This window comes from Leopardus geoffroyi, chromosome B4, assembly GCF_018350155.1.
Source record: "Leopardus geoffroyi isolate Oge1 chromosome B4, O.geoffroyi_Oge1_pat1.0, whole genome shotgun sequence".
Classification (NCBI taxonomy): domain Eukaryota; kingdom Metazoa; phylum Chordata; class Mammalia; order Carnivora; family Felidae; genus Leopardus; species Leopardus geoffroyi.
In genome coordinates this window covers 127,712,812-127,733,816 of record NC_059341.1, presented here as the reverse complement: position 1 = coordinate 127,733,816, position 21,005 = coordinate 127,712,812, and the positions used below count along the sequence as shown (strand labels likewise).

General features: G+C 46.2%; 1 protein-coding gene across 3 annotated transcripts in view; it reads right to left on the bottom strand.

The window, feature by feature from the left end:
- The window catches only part of BTBD11 (BTB domain containing 11), a 317,388-nt gene that overhangs the window by 25,084 nt on the left and 271,299 nt on the right, over positions 1–21,005 (bottom strand). For 2 of the 3 annotated variants that reach the window (XM_045466347.1, XM_045466349.1), the window contains 5 exons: positions 19,122–19,215; positions 18,870–19,005; positions 17,929–18,149; positions 16,205–16,383; positions 1,405–1,510 (listed from right to left, as the gene is read on the bottom strand). In XM_045466347.1, the coding sequence (XP_045322303.1) occupies positions 1,405–1,510; positions 16,205–16,383; positions 17,929–18,149; positions 18,870–19,005; positions 19,122–19,215 (736 nt within the window). The remainder of the gene's footprint in view (positions 1–1,404; positions 1,511–16,204; positions 16,384–17,928; positions 18,150–18,869; positions 19,006–19,121; positions 19,216–21,005) is intronic. The other variant, XM_045466348.1, reaches the window with a different exon arrangement.

Genomic DNA, 21,005 nt, shown 5'->3' with positions numbered 1-21,005 from the left:
GGAATGTAACGTTCAGTCTCCAAAGTCTGTTAATTTGCTTCGTCTTTGTGATGTGTTGCTCTGACAGCATTTTAATTAATACCTGTTTTCTACAAGGTAGAAATATTTGCGGTTTTGGTACGTCCTACTTTGCCCACATGAATGGGCAGAAAGGAAAACAGACAACATTTGACGTGGCTACTCGGGTTTTCACTTCAGCAAAAACTTGGTGTCATTTCAATTAACAACTTTTTCACGACAGGAGCAAGAATACTTTAAAACAGTTCCACGAATTCAGCCTTTTCACTAATTTAAACTAGCTCACCTGTTCCAAACGTAGTGATTTTGTTAAAGGATAGCATTTTCAGATGCTTTCATTTCTCAAATGTTTCCCCGTCTTTGCAGGAAACAATAGGAAGTAGGAAAGTCCCCAACCTTCATCATAAAAGGATTTGTCTGTAATATTTTATCATTCCCCAGGAAGCAAGGAGAAAGGCCCTCGCAACAGAAGGCTGGCGTTTCGGGCTTCAAGGCAGCGAAGCATTTCTTTGCTTTATTTCCAGACTGATCAGCCAGGTTACGGCAGCCCCAGGATCCTTGGAATGAAATAATTGCCTGACGGAAAGTTTTCTCCTGGAAAATTCCAGAAGCTGGGACTGTAGAAGGAGGGAATCATGGCTTTGGGAGGAGGTGGGTAGCTCATGAAGTGAATCTGAAGGCAGCACAGACCTTCCCTTTCTTCCACTGAGATGTGGGGGGACTTGCAGTGCCTGCCTCCTGGGGCGGCTTGAGGGTTACCTGAGACGGGGAAGGTCAAGTGCTAGGCTGGGGCCAGCCCAGCGCAGTGTCCAACCAGAAGAAAAAGTGATTCCTGGTACTCTGATGGCATTTCAGAGTACCCAGTCTCTTCAGCTCGGGTATGTTCCCCTCACTTGTGTATCTGTGTGTGTGAGGTGTGTATGTGTGTGTGGGGGGTGGAGGGGTCGGGCACTTTATTTCCTCTCCTGGGTCCCTGCAGAAGGACTCCATTAGAAGAACACTGCGGGCCTGGCACTGTCCCCTGCTTGTTCCTCCTCAGGGAGGAAGAGGGACTTCTTAGACGGGGAGCGGTCGGGGCAAAGAGCTGCCTGCACAGCTCTGCCCTCTTTTGGAACCAGAATCTACCTGCCTGCAGGAAGCGCATGGGCTCTGGGGCTGTCGTCCCTGCGGGAGAAAATCCCTCGGTTAGAGGGACTGGTGGGTCTCCTTGTCCACATTTCCAAGGTATAGGCTCCAGTTATCATGTGAGGATACCCTGATCACCACCTGCCTGACTCCTGTGTCCATCTTAGACGTCCTCCGGTACTGTTCTTTTGGGCATTTGCTACCTCTGTGTCCTCAAACCACAAGGCAACAGCGAGGGGCAGGGCGCGGTGAGGCACTCACCCAGGCGCGAGGTCTGCTTGCGCTTGATCTCCGTGAGCTTGGGGATGGGGTAGGGCCCGTAGCAGTGAGTGAAGATGACCGACAGCTGCTGGCTGATGACCTCGTTCTGCGGAAAGGAAAGCACAGGTCAGGCTGCCAGGCCCTGGGTGGCCTCCTCCAAGCTGTCAGCAGGAATGCCTGTCCCCCGGGTGAGAGGGGCCCACAAACTTCTTGCAGGTTCCAGAAGCAACCCCTCACCCCCCCACCTGGACCTCACACCTTGAGGTTGCTGTCTGTTTCTAGTGGGTTCACTGGTGAAAGCTTAATTCGTAAATAAATCCTTCTTTCTTGCCCTACTCATGTATCATCCATTGGAGAGCAAGTTCAGAGCTCAGAGAATGGCAAGTAAGTTTTTACCCCAAACACACCTTTATCAATGCTCAGAATTCTGGAAGCAGCGAATTACCCTGAAAACAGCAGCAGGAAGCCCTTTTGATCCTGTGACTGTGCTCTCCATTACCCAGACACAAATGCTCCTGATTCAGCTTTCTTACGAATTTGATTTTGGTGCTGAAGCATTTCCGGATCCAGGAATGCTCAGCTGAATCACTTTCTCCAAGAAAAAAAAAAAAAAAAAAAAAGGGTGGGGGGGGGGAACGAGTTCTGTAACAGCTGCCTCCGATTGCTCAGGGACAAAGGAGTGTTTCTGATCGCCCCGTGTCCTTCACGTTTTTGCCTCTTTCCCCTTGGGACCCACTGCTGTTCATTAGTCTCCCTTCAACTGCAGGTGTGTGGGAGGGAAGCCACAAATCACAGCACTTGATGCTTTTTATTGGGTGAAGGGGGTTGAATCTAGGGGCTGAGAATGAGGATGAGGTAGAAAGACATTTATAATATATTAAGAAAAGTAGGTTACAACACAGTTTGTATCATGTATTTTTGGAACGAAAACCCCACATATATACTTGGATTGACAGGTGTGTATAGAAAATGCCAGGGAAAACAGAATAAGCTACCTTTGGCTGGGATTACAATGTTTTCCCTTTTCTTTTTATCTGCATTTTCTACAACAAACGAGTGTTGCTTCTGTAACGCAAACAATAAAGCTCACTTTTCATCTTAAAAGATGGGTTTGGGAAAACTGATGATGTCAGTGGTTCGAGATATTCTTGAATGTGCTTCACTATGCTCCCGAAGCAGAAGGATACAGCTCAACACGTGAAAAGGAACTGACCGTTAGATGAAAGTGGAGGAGATCCCACGAGGCACCAGGTTACCTCGGAGAGAGCCACAGAGGTGCCCACAGGTGCAATGGATATCGGACACAGGGACTCTGCTTTCAAAGATGACGCCTTATGACCTTATGACCAAATGGTGTTAAGTGCTCCTCCCAACACTCACAAAGTGATTGGCTGTCTCAATGGCTTTGTGTGGCAAAGGAACGAGAACTCGGAGAACCGCCGCATGAAGCCGTGAGACAGACCAAGTGTAGTCTCTGGACCAGCAGCCATCAGCACTGCCTGGGCTTGTTGGAAATGCAGATCCTCAGGTCCCATTCCAGACCTTCTGACTCAGAAACACTTGGAGGGGCCCAGCAATCTGTATTTTATTTAACATGTTTTCTGGTGATTCTGGTGTGCTGTTAGGTTTGAGAGCTACAGTTAAAAAAATTTTTTTTTAATGTTTCATTATTTTTATTTTTGAGAGAGAGAGAGAGCACAAGTGGAGGAGGGGCAGAGAGAGAAAGAGAGAGAGAGGGAGAGAGACACAGAATCCGAAGCAGGCTCCAGGCTCTGAGTTGTCAGCACAGAGCCCGACCTGGGGCTCGAACGCACAAACTGCGAGATCATGACCTGAGCCGAAGTTGGTCGCTTAACTGACTGAGCCACCCAGGGACCCCGAGCCACAGGTTTTATGTACTGATGTTTTCTCTTGAGTTTGACCTCTGAGCTGGGGGCTGTAAATTTGCTACCCGTGGTCTAAAGCCTGCCACTCAAAATGCGTTCCCTAGATCACCAGGAGCAGGATCACCTGAGAGCCTGTCTGAAATGCAGACTCTCACTCCAGGCCCATTGAATCAGAATCTGCAATACGGTGCCCTGCAGATGATTCCCATGTACACTAATGTTCGAGAAACACTGTATGGTAGGTACAGCTATGGCCCCCTGGAAGACTGCATCCCCCAAATCCCTGGGACTGAGAATATCATGAGATACCGTGCCCGTGAATACGTTACATTACGGGGCAGAAGGGGCTTGGCAGGAATAATTAGGGATACTAACTATGGTTTAGATGGACCTTAACATAGGTATATTATTCTGGATTATCTGGCCAGGCCCAGTGTAATCACACAAGCCCTAAAATTAGAGACAGGAGATGAATTCAGAAGGGATGGAGAAGAGGATTTGAAGCCTGAGAAGGACTTGATGTGCTGTCACCAGCTTCGAGATGGAGGAGACCGCGCGGCAAGCTAGAGGGGGAATGCAGGCAACAAGAGTGGGAGAAAAATGGGATCCCCAGCTGGCAGCCAGCAAGGAAATGGGGCCTCATCCTACAACTATAAGGAACTCAATTCTACCCAAACCTGAATGAGCGTGCAGGTGGATTCTTCCCTGGAGCTTCCAGGAAGGAACACGGCCCTGTTGACATCTTAATCTGGGGCTCTGTGAGACCCTACACAGAGAGCCCAGTGAGGTACTGTACTTGGCTTCCAACCCATGGAGACCACGAGATACTGAGCGAGTGCTGCCTTCAGCCTCTACACTGTGGTAACTTGTGCAGCAATAGAACACTACTACATCCCATCTAGAGTCTGCCTCAGGTGGATTGCATTTCACCATGCTCGTGACCCCAGTCTGCCAGACGCACTGAGCGTGCTCAGTGAGGACCTGCAGCTCACAGAAAAGAGGCGGCCCGTGTCTGCGAAACGTGCCGCACAGACTGGGTGATGAATGACGCTGGTCTTGCTCACTTACAGCAGGGGGTGTCTAACCACCTCGGGTGGGGGGATGAAGATCCACTTCCTGTGAGAGAGGCCTGAGCAGCCCATGTTCTTCTGTGGAGACTGACTGATCAACTCAAAAGATACTTAGGAATCATCCGAGAAGTGTATTCAGAGTAACCCAAGCCGGCAGCGCAAGACCCCTCCTCTCGGAACCCACAGCTGGCTCGTGCTTGGTAACTTCAGGATGTGTTGTACCACCTGATAAGGTATAGGTAAGGGCTGACCATGTCTGTTCCAAAGTGACAGTCCCCAAATACTTACAAGTTATCTGGAAGAGTGTCATTGCCCACCTAGCTGATGGCTGCACATAATGACTTGATTCCAAGGAGAGCAGTTGGGAAAAGGGGGAACGAGTAAGCCTGCAGCTGAGGAACTTGGCAAGAGCCACCAGAGGCAGGTGATGAAGGTCACCTCCCATAGTGAACACTCATGTGGAGAGTGTGTGCCCTTGATGTGGTGGGAATGGCATCTGACCTCTGTAGTCCTCCTTCCCAAACCATAACCCCAGTCTAACCATGAGAAAAACACCCCGAATTCCACTAGAGGGCATCCTGCAGTAGTATGTCTGAGCAGTACTTCTCAAAATTTGTCAAGGTCACCAAAACCAAGTCTGAAACGTGGTCTCAGCCAACAGGACTAATGTGGTATCCTGGATGGGATCCTGGAGCAGAAGAAGACATTAGACAAAAACTAAGGAAATAGGAATGAAATATGGAATTTAGCTAATAATAATGTGCCAGTGTTGGCTCTTTAATTATAACAAATGTACAATACTAATGTAAGATGTTAACGATAGGGGAATGTGGGTTAGGGGTTATACGGGGGAACTCTGTGCTATCTTCTCAATTTTTCTGTAAATCTAAAACCATTCTAAAAAACTGAAGTCTCTTCTTGGAAACAATCTGCCCAATAAGGAAACAGAATCATTATGATGGAAGTATTAGAAGTTCAGGAGAAGGGGAAAGAGGGGGAGACAAGGATCAAAGTGGACATCAACAGTTCTCTGGGTTTTATTTGTTGATCCCCTAAAGGTTTCATGAATGTGAACTTTACCCCATTTGCTAAGTGATGCAGCCATTCGTGACTTAACTCTTTCTTGAAATATTTATTGGGCATCTGCTAAATACCGGACACCATGGGAGGGTTGTCAGTGACGCTCTGAATGTCAGGGTCCAAACTGCTGCCTCCTTTCCCAAGGCTTTCTGGCTGCCTCTCTTTCAGACACTGGAGCCCTAAAAGGAAACTCTCCACAGTGTCCTTGAATTCACCTGTGTTTGTCAAGGTGTCTGCTTTGTGCCCTTTCCTGTGTGTTTCCTCCAGGGAGGGGGGACTATGGGTATCATTCACTCTAGTTCTCCAGCACCCAAAATGAATTGGGTCTCCAGGAGGGCTCCCCTAAGCAAGAAGGGGTGCTGTAATTAGTATCGGTTAAGAGCTCTAGTGGGGTGAGACCCATTGGGTTAGATGGTCAGTTTGGAGCAGTGAACTGGGTTATTCTTTGGGTTTGGTTAGCTCTGGGCCCAAACCTGAAGATGGCAGATTGGAATTAACCAAACTTGAGGCTCAGTCTGTTTTGGAGGCATGGGTAGGTGGGGTAGTTGTGCTGTGATAGGTACCTATATTCTCCTCTGAGTTGTACATTTAAGAGAAGTGCTTTTAGGTAAAGGTGTCACAAGGCTTGACTGGTCTGTGCATGCCAGTCTGTGCATGCAGGCTCTGAGCTGGGAGGCCAGAGCAAGTCCAAGGAGGAGGCGTGGGCTGGGGACGGGTGGGCATTTGGCTGGGCCCAGGTACATAGCACCTGGTTAGCGGTTGTCACTGGCACGCTGCTGGGTACCAGCCACTCAGGTCTCTCATGGAAAATGCTGGGTGTGCACACGGGGTGAACTCAGGTCCTCAGGACTCAGAACCGTGTGGCTACAAAGAACCAAAAGGGAATGAAGTTCTTAATACCACAGTTAGCAGGAGTCTCCTGAGATAGATTCCTGTGGATTCAGGGCTGACATCTTTCCTCTCTTCCTCTGACCCTCACTTCTCTCCTAAAAAGATACCAGAACATTTTCTTTTCTTCAGAAAGGAATGCTGGGATTGATCCCAAAGGTCCTTTTCAGGTGGGTTAGGCAGGGCTTCTACCCAGCGGTAAAAACATAGCAGGGCCAGATGGGGTTGGGCCCCAGTCCTGACTCCTCACATACTAGCTCTGTGACCTTAGGAAAGTTACTCAGCTTCTCCGGGTCTCTGTGTCCTCTTCCGAAGTGGATTAAAAATATCTGCTTGGTGAGGTTGCTAGGAGAGCTAAAAAGGATAGCGCATCACAACATGCCATTAGCTTGAATTAAAGGAAATTGCTGAGATTTGACCATTCTTTAACCCCCAAACAGCAATTTCCTATAATTCAAACCAATCTTTTTCTAGATTCTAAAATGTCATACAATTAATGACAGCTTTTAGGAAGAGAGAAAAAAAAAAAACGCACTGCATTAACAAACATTCATTTTTAAGACCCATTTCAAATTGTGAAATGCTAAAAGGTGAAAAAAGCCGCATCTCAAAATCAGGAGATGGTGGAAATACAGTTACTTTCTGGGGATACCGGCAGTGAGTTCTCTGCCTCAATCCATCATCAACAGCGGTTTGTCTTTAGACTGGCCCTCCTGTGTAGGATATGCTGGGCTGACCTGTGAGCAGTGAGCCTCTTTTTGCTGTAGTACACCTGGGAAAGGTAAAGAGATGGGAAGGGCACCAGACAGAGTCCCATGAGGTCAATGCACAGTCCCACATCTGTCACTGGAATTGTGTACAAGATGAAATTAAACAGATAATAAACTAAAGTGCTTTTAAATAGTCATCCATGTATTTTGATATGTACTCTCTATTCATTGCAAGTGATGTGGGCCTTCTATTTATGGTAATACTATAGCATTTCCTTTCTAAGTACATTTAACATATGGTAAGGTGATTTAAAGGAAAATATCAAATAAATAGCAACCAGTGAAAGTATCTCTTAGGAATGAAAGGGAAGCCAGACATTCTCAGATGAAGGAAAATTAAGAGAATTTGTCATCAGGAGACCTATCCTAAAAGAATGGCTGAAGAAATTTCTCTAAATTGAAAGGAAAGGATAAAAAAGGAAGCTTGGAACCACAGGAAGAAAGAAACAGTAAAAAAAGTATGGATAAATAGGCTTTCTTTCTTTCTCCTTTTGAGTTTAATTATGTTTGATGGTTGATGCAAAAATTATAAGAGTGTCTGATGTTCTAAATGAGGAAATATTTAAGAACAACTATGTCATAAATGGAGGAGGATAAATGGGCATAAAAGGAGGTAAGATTTCTATATTTCACTTGAACTGGTAAAATGATGACACCAGTAGACTGTGCTGTTATGTATATATCATGTAATACTGCAAGCAACCACTAGAAAAGCTACTTGAAGCTATAGAAAAGCTATCAAAATACTACAGACAAATAAAAATGGAATTAAAAAAATGTTCAACTATCCCACAGGGAGGCAGGAAAAAGAGAAACAAAGGCAGAGAAACCAAACAGAAAATAAAAAATAAGATGACAGGAACACCAAGGTGGCTCAGTCAGTTAAGTGTCCAACTTCAGCTGAGGTCATGATTGCACAATTTGTGAGTTTGAGCCCCACTTCAGGCTCTGCGCTGACAGCACAGAGCTTGCTTGCTTCAGGTCCTCTGTTTCCCTCTCTCTCTGCCCCTCCCCTACTCACGCACATGTGCATACTCTCTCTCTCAAAAACAAACTTAAAAAAATAAGATGGCAGACTTAAGCCCTAAAGTATCAATAAAATGTGAATGGTCTAAATACACCAATTAAAAGAGATTGGCAGAGTGGATGACAGTATATGCTGTTTACAAGAAAATAACTTCAAATATAATGAAAATGGCAGCTAGTAAGTATAATGGTCCAAAAAAATCACAAAAACATTAATCAAAGGAAAGCAGGAGTGGCTACCGTAATATTAGATAAGGTGGACTTTAGAGCAAAAAAAATGAACAGAAGCAGAGAGGAGCCTTATATAATGATAAAAGGGTTAATTCACCAGGAAGACATTGTAGACCTAAATATATATGCACCAAATAACAGAGCTGCATAATCTGTGAAGCAAAAACTGATAGAATTGAAAGGAGAAACAGACTAATCCATAATTATAGTTGGAGACTTAACACCCCTATCTGAAATGATAGAACAAGGAGGCAGAAAATTTGTAGGATATGGAAGAACTCAACAATACCATCAACCAACAGAATCTTAGGGACACTTATAGAACACTTCATTCCACAATAGCAGAAAACTGTGTTTTCAGGTGTCCACAGAACATATCAAGATAGACCATACTTAGGGCCATAAAACCAACCTCAAAAACTTAAAATAATCAAAATAATACAGAAAGTATTCTCTGACCACAATGGAATCAAACTAGAAATCAAGAGCAGAAATATAAGAAAACCTCCAAACATCTGGAAACTAAACACACTTTGAAATAATTCATAAGTCAAAAAAGAAGTTATAAGGGAAAAATAAAAAGTTAACACTGAACTGAATGAAAAATGAAAATAACACATCAAAATTTGTGGTACACAGCCAGAGCAGTGCTGAGAAGGATATGTACATTATGAAATGCATATATAAGAGAAGACAAAAAGTCTCAAATCAATAATCTAAGCTCCCACTCAAGAACCTGGAAAAAGAAAAGCAAAATAAACCCAAAGCAAACAAATAATGAAGATAGGAGAAGCAACCAATGAAGGTTAAAACAGAAAAATAGTAGAGAAAATAATGAAACACAGAGTTGGTTCTTTGGAAAGATGAATAAAATTGACAAACCTCTAGGAAGACTGACAAAGAAAAAAGGGGACACAAATTAACAAAATCAGGAATGATACAGGGCTTATCATTACATCAGAAGAATAATAAGGGGATTATGATGAACAACTCTACTCACATAAATCTGTTAACACAAATGAAATGAGTTTTTTCCCTGAAAAAAAAAAAAAGAGCAACTCACCTAATATTAAATAGATAATTTGAATAGCTGTGTAACTATTAAATTGAATTAATAATTAAAAAAAAACTCTCCCCAAAAGAAATCTTCAGGGCCAGACTGAAAAGGAAGAAATACAACTATCTTTATTTGTAGATGACATGACTACCTAAGTAGAAAATTCCATTGAATCTACAGAAAATTCCTAGAATAAACAAGTTCAGCAAGGTTGCAGGACACAAGATAAATATACAAAAATCAATTCTATTTCTTTGTGCTAGCAATGAACACATGGACAGAAAAATTAATATAATATTTATAATTTCTTAAAAAAAGAAATATGTATATGTAACTCTAACAAAACAGGACTTGTATGCTGCCAACTCCACAATATTGATGAAAGAAACCAAAGAAGATCTAAGTACATGAAGAGACATACAGTTCACAAATTGAAAGATTTAACATAGTAAAGATGTCAATTCTCCCTGAACTGATATAGAAGTTTGACACAATTCCTATCAAAATCTCAGCAAGATTTCTTTATTGTTGATAAAGCAAGTTTATTCTAAAATTTATATGGATGGGTGCCTGGCTGGCTCAGTCACTAGAGCATGCAACTCTTGATCCTGAAGTGATGAGTTTGAGCCCCATATCAGGGGTAGAGTTTAGTTGAAAAAAAAATAAAATTTATATGGAAAGAAAAAGAACATAGCTAAAATAATTTTTAAAAGAAGAATAAAATGGGAGGAATAAGTCTACCTAACTTCAAGATTTAACTATAGCTACACTAATCAAGACTGTGTGGTAATGGTGGGGGGACAGACATATAGATCAATGGAACAGAGTCGAGAACCCAGAAATAGACCCACACAAATATGCCCAACTGACTTTTGAAATGTGCAAAAGTAATTCAATTAAGGAGAGATAGCCTTTTCAACAAATGGAGCTGGAAAACTAAACATCCATTGGTAAAACAAGCAAACACACACACACACACACACACACACACACACACATCAAAAACCTTGATGTAAGTTCCACACTTCACCTCAGGCAAGATGAATCACAGACTTCAGTGGAAAACATAAAACTAAAATTTCTAGGAAAAAAAATATGAGGAAATAGTCATGACTTAAGGCTAGGCAAGAAGTTCTAATACTTGATACCCAAAGCATAATCTCCATAAGAAGAAAAGTTGATAAATTAGATTTCCTCAAAATTAAAAGCTTTTGCTCTGTGAAAGACTCTATAAAGAGGATAAAAAGATAAGCTATAGAATGGGAGAAAATATTTGCAGGCCGCTTATCTGACAACAGATTAGTATCACTCAAAATTCAACAGTTAAAAAGCAAACAACTTCATTAGAGCACAGACAAAAGACACAAAGAGACATTTCACTGAAGAGGATAGCCAGATGGCAAATAAGCTCATGAAAGTATGTTCAACACCATTAGCTATTTAGGGAAATGAAAATCAAAAGTACGAGATATCACTTCCACATCTATCAGAACGGCTAAAAGAAAAAATAGCAATAACACCAAACAGTGAGGATGTGGAGAAACTGGATTATTCCTACTTTGCTGGTGGGAATGTAAAACGTAAAATGGTGGGAATGTAAAACTTTAGCAGTTTCTTTGAAAATGAATCACACAGCTACCAGACAAACCAGCAATTACACTCCTGGGCATTTATCCCAGAGAAATGAAAACACATTCACACAAAAACCTGTGCACAAATGTTTAGAACAGCTGTATTTGTAATAGCTTGCACCTGGAAACAATTCAGATGTCCTTCAGTGGATGAGCCCTTGTACAAACCACGGTATATCCATGCCATGGAGTACTGCTCAGCAATGAAAAGAAACAAACTATGGGATCATCCAACAATCTGATGAATCTTCAGAGAATTATGCAGAGTGAGAAAATTCAGTTCTAAAAAGTCACATACTGTATGATCCTACTGAAATTACAGTCTTGAAAATGAGAGAAATGGAGAACAGATTAGTGGTTACCAGGGGGTGATAATGGAGTGAGGGCAGAAGGGAAATGGGTTTGGCTAGAAAAGTGCAACATGAGGAAATCCTGTGGGTGCTGGAAATTTTCTGCATGTTGACTATATCACATCGGTATCTTGGTTGTGATATTTTATGGTACTCTAGTAAGATACTGCCAATGGGGGAAACCGAGTAAAGGGTACATAGTGCTATCTCTGTATTTTTTCTTACAACTGCACGTGAATCTAAAATGATCTCAAAATCAGAAGTTTAAAAAACTAAAATATTTCAATTAAAAAAGTGAGAAAAAAATGAAAAAGTGTACAAACCACAAGAAAAAAAACCCCACAGATCATGTCTTGTCTCTGTCTAAAACCTCCAGGGGTATTCTATTCACTGCACGTGGAGGGAAACCCAAGCTTTTCACCATGGAGAAAGACTCCGTGCAATCTGATTTTTATCTCCTATGCTTCTCCCTTTGTCCCACTGCACTGGTCACATGGCTTTTCTTCCTGTTGCCCCAACACACCAAGCACGTTTCCATGAAGAGCCTTAGCTCCTGCACTCCCTCACCTGGAATGTTTTTGCTCCAGACCTCTGCATGGCTGGAGCTTTTCCTCACTTCAGTGGTTGTTCAAATGCTACCTTCTCAGAGAGACCTTCCTTACATCTTGTCTAGATTAGGCCTTGGCTGGGTTGATGGGGGGTGGGAGGGAGGGGAGGGTGGGTGATGGGTATTGAGGAGGGCACCTTTTGGGATGAGCACTGGGTGTTGTATGGAAACCAATTTGACAATAAATTTCATATATTGAAAAAAAATCAGTTGAGACCCCCCCCAAAAAATAGATTAGGCCTTGGCTGCCCCATCCTCAGAGAGACTATATCATCGTCCAATTTCACTTTTTTTTCCATAGCATTTATCAGGCTCTCTCTCTTTTTTGCTGATCCATTTCCTTGCTTACTGTCTCTCTGCCCCTCCCCTGCACATAGCAAGCTCCAGGAGGGTAAAGGACATTTCTCTCCCATCACCATTGCAGCATAGTGAGCACGTGTGACTGCTGAATGATCAGTGCCCTGGGGAATTATGTGTGTGTGTGTGTGGGGGGGGGGGGACAGGCCAGGAACTTTCTTGAAACAGATGTATATTAAGAAATGACTATTTTGTTTGGCTCCTGGGAAATCTAGAGATGCTGAATTCTTTTGAAGTTAAAATTTAGAGAAGGGAGCAAAACACATCTGCAACTAGATTTCAAGTAACGTATGAATGAACACAAGTCAAGGATGGGAAGGCGTATGCTTCACTTCATAGTATAGCTGTATTTCTGGGAGTTGACGATAAAGTGAATTTCTTTATTGCATTTCTATGTTCTTATGCATTATTACTTATCTATCTGATGAAACCAGATACCTGCCCACACAGAACAGCAGATGAAATCTGAACAGGAACCCTTTAATGGAGAAGGAACTAGGCTAGGCAGTTGTGTGATGTGTGGCTACTACTACCCTCCGATATGAAACACTGGAGGGCACAGCTTTGTAGCACTTTATCAACGCTCTGAATTTCTCTGCCATCATCTCTCTCTAGTCTTCTTTTGACCACAAGAACATCACTCATGCTTGGGGAATGCTTGGCTTCACATGGCAGCGGTGGGAAATTAATCACCTCTTTTTCCTCCCACCAGGAATGTACATGATGTGTAATACCACACTTCACCAGTAGGGGTTGCCACTGGACCCTTATAAGGGCAAACCCCACTCTTGAATGCACTGTCTTTCCCAGACTGTCCTTCTGACAAGAAGCTGCTTCCTTTCCCTGGCTTCCTCCATCCTTGAAGATCAGTACAGCTGATGGGGGTGGAGTGGGGTCGGGTTGGGGGGAGATTCTAGTCTACATCTCCTGGCAAAGGCCCCTCCCTTCTTCCCAACTCCCAGCCATTGGCTGTCCTTTTGGGGGTAGTAGCTGAGTGGGGCATAAGGGGCCTACTGGGGTGCTGGCAATGTTCTCTTTCTTGGCCCGGGCGCTGATCACACAGCTAGGTTTAGCCTGTGAAGATTCACTGGGCTCTACACAGTTATGATCTGGGCACTTTTCTGTACATATGTCATACTCCAAAATTCCAAAATGCAGTTTATTTAAAATTAAAAAAAAATTTTTTTTAACATTTATTTATTTTTGAGACCGAGAGAGAGAGAGAGCATGAACAGGGGAGGGTCAGAGAAAGAGGGAGACACAGAATCTGAAACAGGCTCCAGGCTCTGAGCTGTCAGCACAGAGCCTGATGCGGGGCTCAAACCCACGGACCGTGAGATCATGACCTGAGCCGCAGTCGGACGCTTCACCGACTGAGCCACCCAGGTGCCCCAATACAGTTTATTTTAAAAACCCATAGATTACGTTCACTTAATACACAGGATGCCTCAGTAATTTCTGGAATTCCCACTATAGTCTGAAAAAAGGAAACAAAACCCAAGAAACCAAAAACAAGTTTGAACACCTAACCCTGGGAACAGACTTAGGAATGTTTTTCACTAAAGTGGTTGGTTAAGTAATTGCAGGTGAAAGCTTCATTCATTCATTCATTCATTCACTCATTCATTCATGTTTGAGGGATGAAGGGTGAGGGGCAGGGAGAGTTTGGTTTTGAAATGCTTCCATAGGGTTTTGCGCTCTGTGGAATCACTGAGGCTCATTACCCAGGAGCTGCACTCTTGCTCCCACTTTGGGTCCTGTGGTGGGGCCTTCATCAAGTGCAAATCCAGCCTGCAGGGGACCCTGAGACTCTGGGCCAGGATAGGCTGCTGAGAATACCTAAGGAGAGCTGCTTTGCACCCCAGGCCAGGTGTTCCGAGGCTCAGAAAGCAGACGGGCCTGGCCGTGTCGCTGCTGCTTTGCTGTGGGGCCATCCCTGCTGTCAGAGAAGGTGGCTCCATGCTTCCTTCTTCACTCTTTGGGAAGCCTGTCAGCCCAGCCTGGTGGGGGAACCCACGGTGCCCTTTTAGTTCACAGGCCCATTTCTCCTGAGACTTCAGAGGTTCCCGTGTCTTAGAGGGACCCCAGACTTCTGCAAAGTCTGTTCTGGAGCAAAGGGGTAAGAGGCTGGTGCTGGAGCCAGGCTGCCTGGGGTTAAGCCCAGGTCTGCCACTTACCAACTGTGTGACCTTGGGCAAGTAATCACCCTCTCTGTGCCTCAGTCAACCCATCGGTCAAATGGGGGATAAGAACATCACCTCCTTCAAAGGTTGTGAGGATTAACTGAGTTAATCCTTATGTTGTGCTTAGAATAGTGCCAGGCATATAGTAAATATAAAAAATACATATTTTAGCTTAAAAATCCTCATTTGTGTCTTGAGACCATTATAAAAGGGTTCCGAGGTTAAATGAGTTCGGGAAACGCTTGATTGCCTTTGTGAATTAGGGTATTCAAGGCTCTCCGGGCGAGAAATTGGAGTAAACCAATGTTAGCCTGTAGAAGGAGCTGAAAGCCCTGCTCTCAGGCCAGTATTTGGGGCTGGTTGGTACGTGCACTGCAATGGGGTGTTAAATACTTTGGTACCAACCCCGCTGGGGGAATGGCTTTTACAGAACACCCTTTGGGAAATACTCGAGGTGCGTCATACTCCGGCGAGGCCAGCTTCGTGACAGGGTCACTTGTACCGCACTCACCAAGTTGCAGAGCCAGTTTGGAGGGCATGGACTCATTGTATCTTCACACCCACCCTAAGAGGTCAATATAGTTATTGTCCCCATTTTCAGGTAGGGAAACTGAAGCAGAGGGAAGTTAAGTAACTTGAGTGGGGTCATTAAGGCTAGTACGTGGCATAGAGAGGTTTGGATCCCTATAGTTTGGCTCCAGAGTCCATGCTCTGACCCACTGTGCCAAAAAATATATATTCGTTCCCTCGTGGCCCACTGGGGAGCCCTCAGGTACGCGGTAGTTGATGCACAGACTCCTCAGAGCCTCTCAAGGCAGCCTGGTCACCCCTGGTGTTTCCATGGCCACAGTGGTGGGGCAGTTGTCACAGTCTCCCCCTTGCCCTTGGCTCTCCACCCTTGATAGGATGGCTGGGGGATGGGCATGCCACGGCTGTCTATTCTCGAAGTTCTCCAGCAACACACGCAATGATGCCAAAGGCCCCCTGGCAGGGACGGAACATCTATACTATATCATCAAACAAGAGACCCTGAAGAGATTTTTAAGAACTGATCTCATAATAGCCCAAGGGATGAACTGATGTTCTGAAGGGGCTGCAGCATTTATTTCTCTGTTGTAGGAGTAAGGGGACCCAGGAGGAAGTGGGGGGAGACTCATCTGATCTTCTGTACCTGAAAAATTTTCTCCAGGGCCCGGCTTTGTGGGAACCCTGGAAGGGTGTGTATCCCATGGATCTTGGGAGATATACCATTTCCCTCTCCCTGCCGGATTCCTATCTGTCCGGCCAGGCCTGCTCACATCTCGGCACCTCCCTGACACCTTCCCTGACTGACTCACACCCCTCAGAGCCCATGCCACCATTCAACATTGTTTCATAAACCTCAGATGCCCTTGGGGCACGTGTGTTGGCAGCATCTCCCCAGCTTTCCTGCAAATTCCCTGGGTTATTAGAAGTGTCTTGGGACATAGCAGGTGCTCAATAAAACAGCTGCCCACAATGACTGCACAAATAGCTTTAGTCAGCCACGTACAAATGCCACCAGTGGCCATGACTGCAGGATTCGTATCTGGAGGGCAGGATCAGGCTAAGGGGCCATTGAGGTCGGGGACCTCCCCGCTTGTTCTCTGCCGCCGACCGACACCACAGCGTTAAACTCCTCTTACCTTGCTCGCTTTCAAGATCTCAAACATCAGGGGCAGGCCTTGAGTAATGAGCTCCTCTGTGTACTCCTCCTCCTGAATGGTCTTAAACTCCTTCAACAGGCACTGGATAAGAGGCCTGCGGTGTTGCTGGAAGGCGATCCGCAAAGACTCCAGCCACGTGTGCAGTGTCCATGGGACACCTGGGAGAGGGAGGGGAGGGCATGGAGGGGAGGAGAGGGCGAGACAGAAAACAACCACAACAGAAGGTGTGTTTTTATCTGGAAGCTGGCCTTCCCCCAGGACATCACCAAACTACGAGACCAAGAGACCGACTTGGGATGAATACAGCCAGGGTAGTTTGTATTTTTTTTCTCCCCCTGAAGACTTGCAGATGTTGAAACTAAAGATCACAATTCAATTCCCTTAGCTATGGGTGTCCATCTCTGCATGCTCGTCACATTAGCGGGGGCTGCATTTTACAAGCTAGAACCACCGTGTAGAACGTGGAATTGTCACACGCTGCTTCTGCCTACTCCATACTTCTGAGTCCTGACTTCATTCACCTCCACTCCTTCTGCCTTCTGGGGAGACAGAAGCCCAGGGAGGGAAGTGCCTTGCCCAGGATGAGATAGCACCAGGCGAGAGCACAGAGCTGGTGAAACCCATCGGTGGACTTTGCCATCTACCGCCCTGGCCAGGACGGACGCGTATGTCGGAAAAAGACCCGGGAGGATTCTGCCGCTGCTCCCCTGTGCAAAACAACTTTCCCATCTGTGGGCACTTCATCAGGTTCTTCCTCCTTTAATAGAAACCCCTCCAGCAGCTGATTGCTGTGATTTGCTTCTCCCCTGTCGAGGTGAGGCACAGAGGAAGAATGCGTCTCACTACTGTTTATAACGAGCAGGCCATTCAGAGCCTGGAGCGTCATCATTATGGTAAACAGGCTCTCTGGGCAGTGGCATAAATATCCCACAGACTGAACAGCTACCCTGAGAGAGGGGCCCACGTCCAGAGCAGCAGCAGGGGGCCTCTCCTCAGGCCCTCATCCCACCTTGACCTGCCACTCCCTGTGTTGAAGGCCCAGGCTAGGTCCTGCTGTTCTTGTGCGGGGCTGTTGCCTCTAGACCGGGGAAGACTGGGCAAGCCTGTTCCCTGGACGCACGGAGGAGATGGGTCTGAGCTCGCTCATTCAAGGAAGAGCCACCCCCAACTTTTCCCGAGAGTGGCTTTGCCCCCCGAAGCTCAGTGGGTGAGCCTGGCAAAGAGACGCCCTCGTCCTAGCTGTTGCCTGGCCGCTGCTTCGTGATTTGGGTGCTCTAAGGCAGTGATTCCCCAACCACTGGGAGCCACCTGGGATGATTGTTAAACATAAAGATTTCCGGCCTTTATCCATCCAGACCCTCAACAGCAGAGCCTCTGGGTGTAGGGCCTGGCAATCCGTATTCAGACAAGCTCCCAGGTGATTCCAATTCCTAAGTTCTCAGGGTCCAGAGTTTGGGAATCATGAGAAAATGACCTGAGGTCAGGCGTTTGGGGCTGGAAGGGTGATGCTGTCTTTGGGGATAGCTCGGGCAGTTTAGCCTGGAAGGGCTCCAACCAGCAAATGCGAAATTCCCTGGGCCTCTGTGTGTGTGTGTGTGGGGGGGGGGGGGGTGGGTGGGTGTGTGCACGTGTGTGTGTGTGTGTGAGTCACCTAGCACTGGGCAGTGATGCTGTGTCCAGTGGTGGAGGGTGCCCAGACTGACCTATGCTCCTGATATCAATTGTGACATCCACGTAGCCATGCTCAGCGCTGTGATACATGGCCTCCCTCAGGGCTCTCAGTTTGGCCTTGCTGTTGCGGCTGGCACAGAGGGGAGGCGGGGTTGTCTCCGCCAGGTCAGTCCCCTCGGCCAGAATCTCCTCCAGGGACAGGATATCACTCTTCTCCTTCTCTGGCTGAGCGAGCAGTTTGCGGAACACATTCCTGTCAATCATAAACCCAGAGAGGAAGACACTCAGAGATGGAAGGGTTTTGCCGGGGCAGGGATGGGGTGTGGGCAGTGGGGACACCACTCGTGTGAGACAAGGGAATGGCAGGAACAACTCTGGAGTTGTGGCTTCAGAGGCCTGACCACGGGTGCTACGTTTTAGGGCTGGGTGGAGGAGACGGTGGAGCATGACTGGCTCTGTTTCCTGGAGGACAACCTGGAGCAGCTAAATGCTTTCCACAAGTATCCAAAAGGCTCTAGAACTGTGCTCTTTTAACCATCAACCTGCACAGGGTCCCACATGAATTTGCTTTACATGGGGTTATGTGTAATAAAATTGGATGGGGTAAAACCTGAAGGCCATGTGACAAGAAATAACCAAACACGAGGGGTTTTATTATTTTTTAAATGGATCCTTGTCACTTCATGGCAGCTGATGTGACGGGCTCTGACCAACGCTGGCAAAGAGTGGCATCTCTGTGAGGAGGAAGCTGATCTGGGAAAGGACAAAGCAAGGCAGTCTGAGTGGATGTGCGCTGCACGAAGTTGGCTCTGAGCAGAAAGCTGGCAGTGAAGGCCACTGTGGCCAGGCCTGGTGTCTGGCCTGCCTCTGGGCCCCACATCCAGAGATATAGTGGGTCTGGGGTAGGCCTGGGAATCTGCATTTTTAACAAGCACCACTTGGGACCTTGTGGCTTTGGCCCATCCTAGCCTACCTGTGTCCGTGGGCTGCGGCCTGGCTGAAAGAGTTCATATCACCCTGGGGGGTTGTAGAAATTCCATTCCTGTACATGGTTCCTATCAGGGGATCCGCACCACGCTCCAACAGCAAACTAACCAGCTCAAAATTTCCTGCAAGCCCAGAGAAGGGGGTTTTATAAGCGAATAAAGCAAATACACGGTCACAGACACAGCGAGGGCCGAGGTGGTGGAGACCCTTGGCCGGGATGAGAATCAGCAACTCTTACCTACGGCAGCAGCCAGCTGGAGGGGCGTTTCCGAGTAGTTCTCCTCGCCGTGCTCCACGGAACCTTCCACCTTGGCCCCGGCGTCCAGGAGCAGCTGCAGAGGAAGAGTGGCCATTGAGACATTTAAAGACATGTGCTGTGAGGACACGTCAGGAGAGCTGGTGGGAGTCAGCACAGTGCCAATGTTCCTGCCCTCCCTCTGGGTCAGTGGCCATGTGCACAGGGTGAGGGCAACTGTACCTTGGGGGATGAACTGATGGCCCCTCGAATCTACTAGAACCTCGGACTATCAAAGTGTGGTCCACGGAAAAGCAGCATCAGCATCCCCTGGGAGCTTTGAAATGCTGGCTCTCAGGGCCCACCCCCGACCAACTGAATGAGAGTGTTTGCATTTCAGCAAGATCTCCAGGTGATTTATAAGTACATTGAAGTTTCCAGAAGTGCTGACTGAGCAGCTCATGGCATCAGAGTGCTGGAAGACTCCCTTTTCGGGTCGGTTACACAAAGCCTCGGAGAGAGCATTAGAGGGATCTCTTAGAACCACAGAATCTTGAGTTCTGAAGGACTCTGGAGACCACCTGGGCCAATGAGGGCAAGGATGCCTTCTAGAACACTCTGGATGGCTCTGAGTATAGTTTAGCCAATGCTAAATTTCCTGGCCAGCAATTAATAAAGAGGCAGAGTGAGAATCCAGGAGTTTACTCTGTTCTGTGCATTCCTGAAGGGCTTCTTCAAGATGGAGATTCTGTCTGTGCCAGATCTCACTCTCAGTGAGTGTGCTCTCAGGACCACCAATGGAAAATGGGGAGGGGGGGCAATCTACCTTCTTTGCTACGTATCCAGGGCTCCCTCAGGGCACAGCCAGGAGAGGGCTGACTCCTGGCATTCCGGGACCTGTGTACCTGCAGTGAAGAGGTGGCCTGACTTCTTTTTGGGTTTGCCTGGCTGCCCGCTGCTCCTATTCCTGATTTAAGGGCTTGGGGATGCGACTGCACTTTAAGGGTGGCATTTGTGTCCACCAGGCCACCTCCCGATCCCTTCTTTCTTATATTCCTCTACCAAGAGTGAAGTGGGCAGAAGTTTCAGCTCTCAGCATAACACGTCATACTCTCAACCTCCTGAAACATGACTTTGGGTCTGTCCTAAGGAGTCCCATGACTGAGGAAACAACAAAAGATTCCTGTGGATTTCCAACATTGCCTCATGGTCCCTGGAACACTTATTTCCTGCTCTGTAAACTTCTAAGACGCTTGGAGCACATAAAAGCAAGTATTCCTGATGTACCCACAGCTCAGCACCATGAGGCCAGGTGTGATAATGGACCTGGATGCTGAGTTCTTTTTTCCTGATGAAGTGAAGAGCAAGTTTAAGATCTAGAATATATTCGATGGCTATTTGTTGAATACCAACTGTACAAGAGCCAGAAAAAGTATAACCAATACATACTTAAATGCCCAACGGCCCTCGGATGAGGACATCTCTCCGTACTTGGGGAGCCTTGGGTAGCTGTTTCCAAAGACACATCCAAAGGCCTTACTCTAGACCTCTTGGATCAGATTCTCAATAAGTAGAATCCAAGCAAGTGTCATTTAGAATCATTCCCTTGGCAACTTGGGGATGCTTCTTTCCACTAGTTAGAAACCACTAGATTCTACGCAAACACCAGGGTCACACCTCAGGGGAGGTTCTAAGGTCTCACACCATCCAAGTCTCACGATTCACATTGCAACAAGCAAAATGAACAAATCCACAAAATTGCAGCTCAGGCCCCACCCCCGAGCAACCAGGAACAACTTCATAAGTTTGCCGCTCTTCTGTGTGAGGCTGCATGTGGGTATGTGATCGTTTCATATTGGTTAAGGCCAGGCCATATAGATCATTACA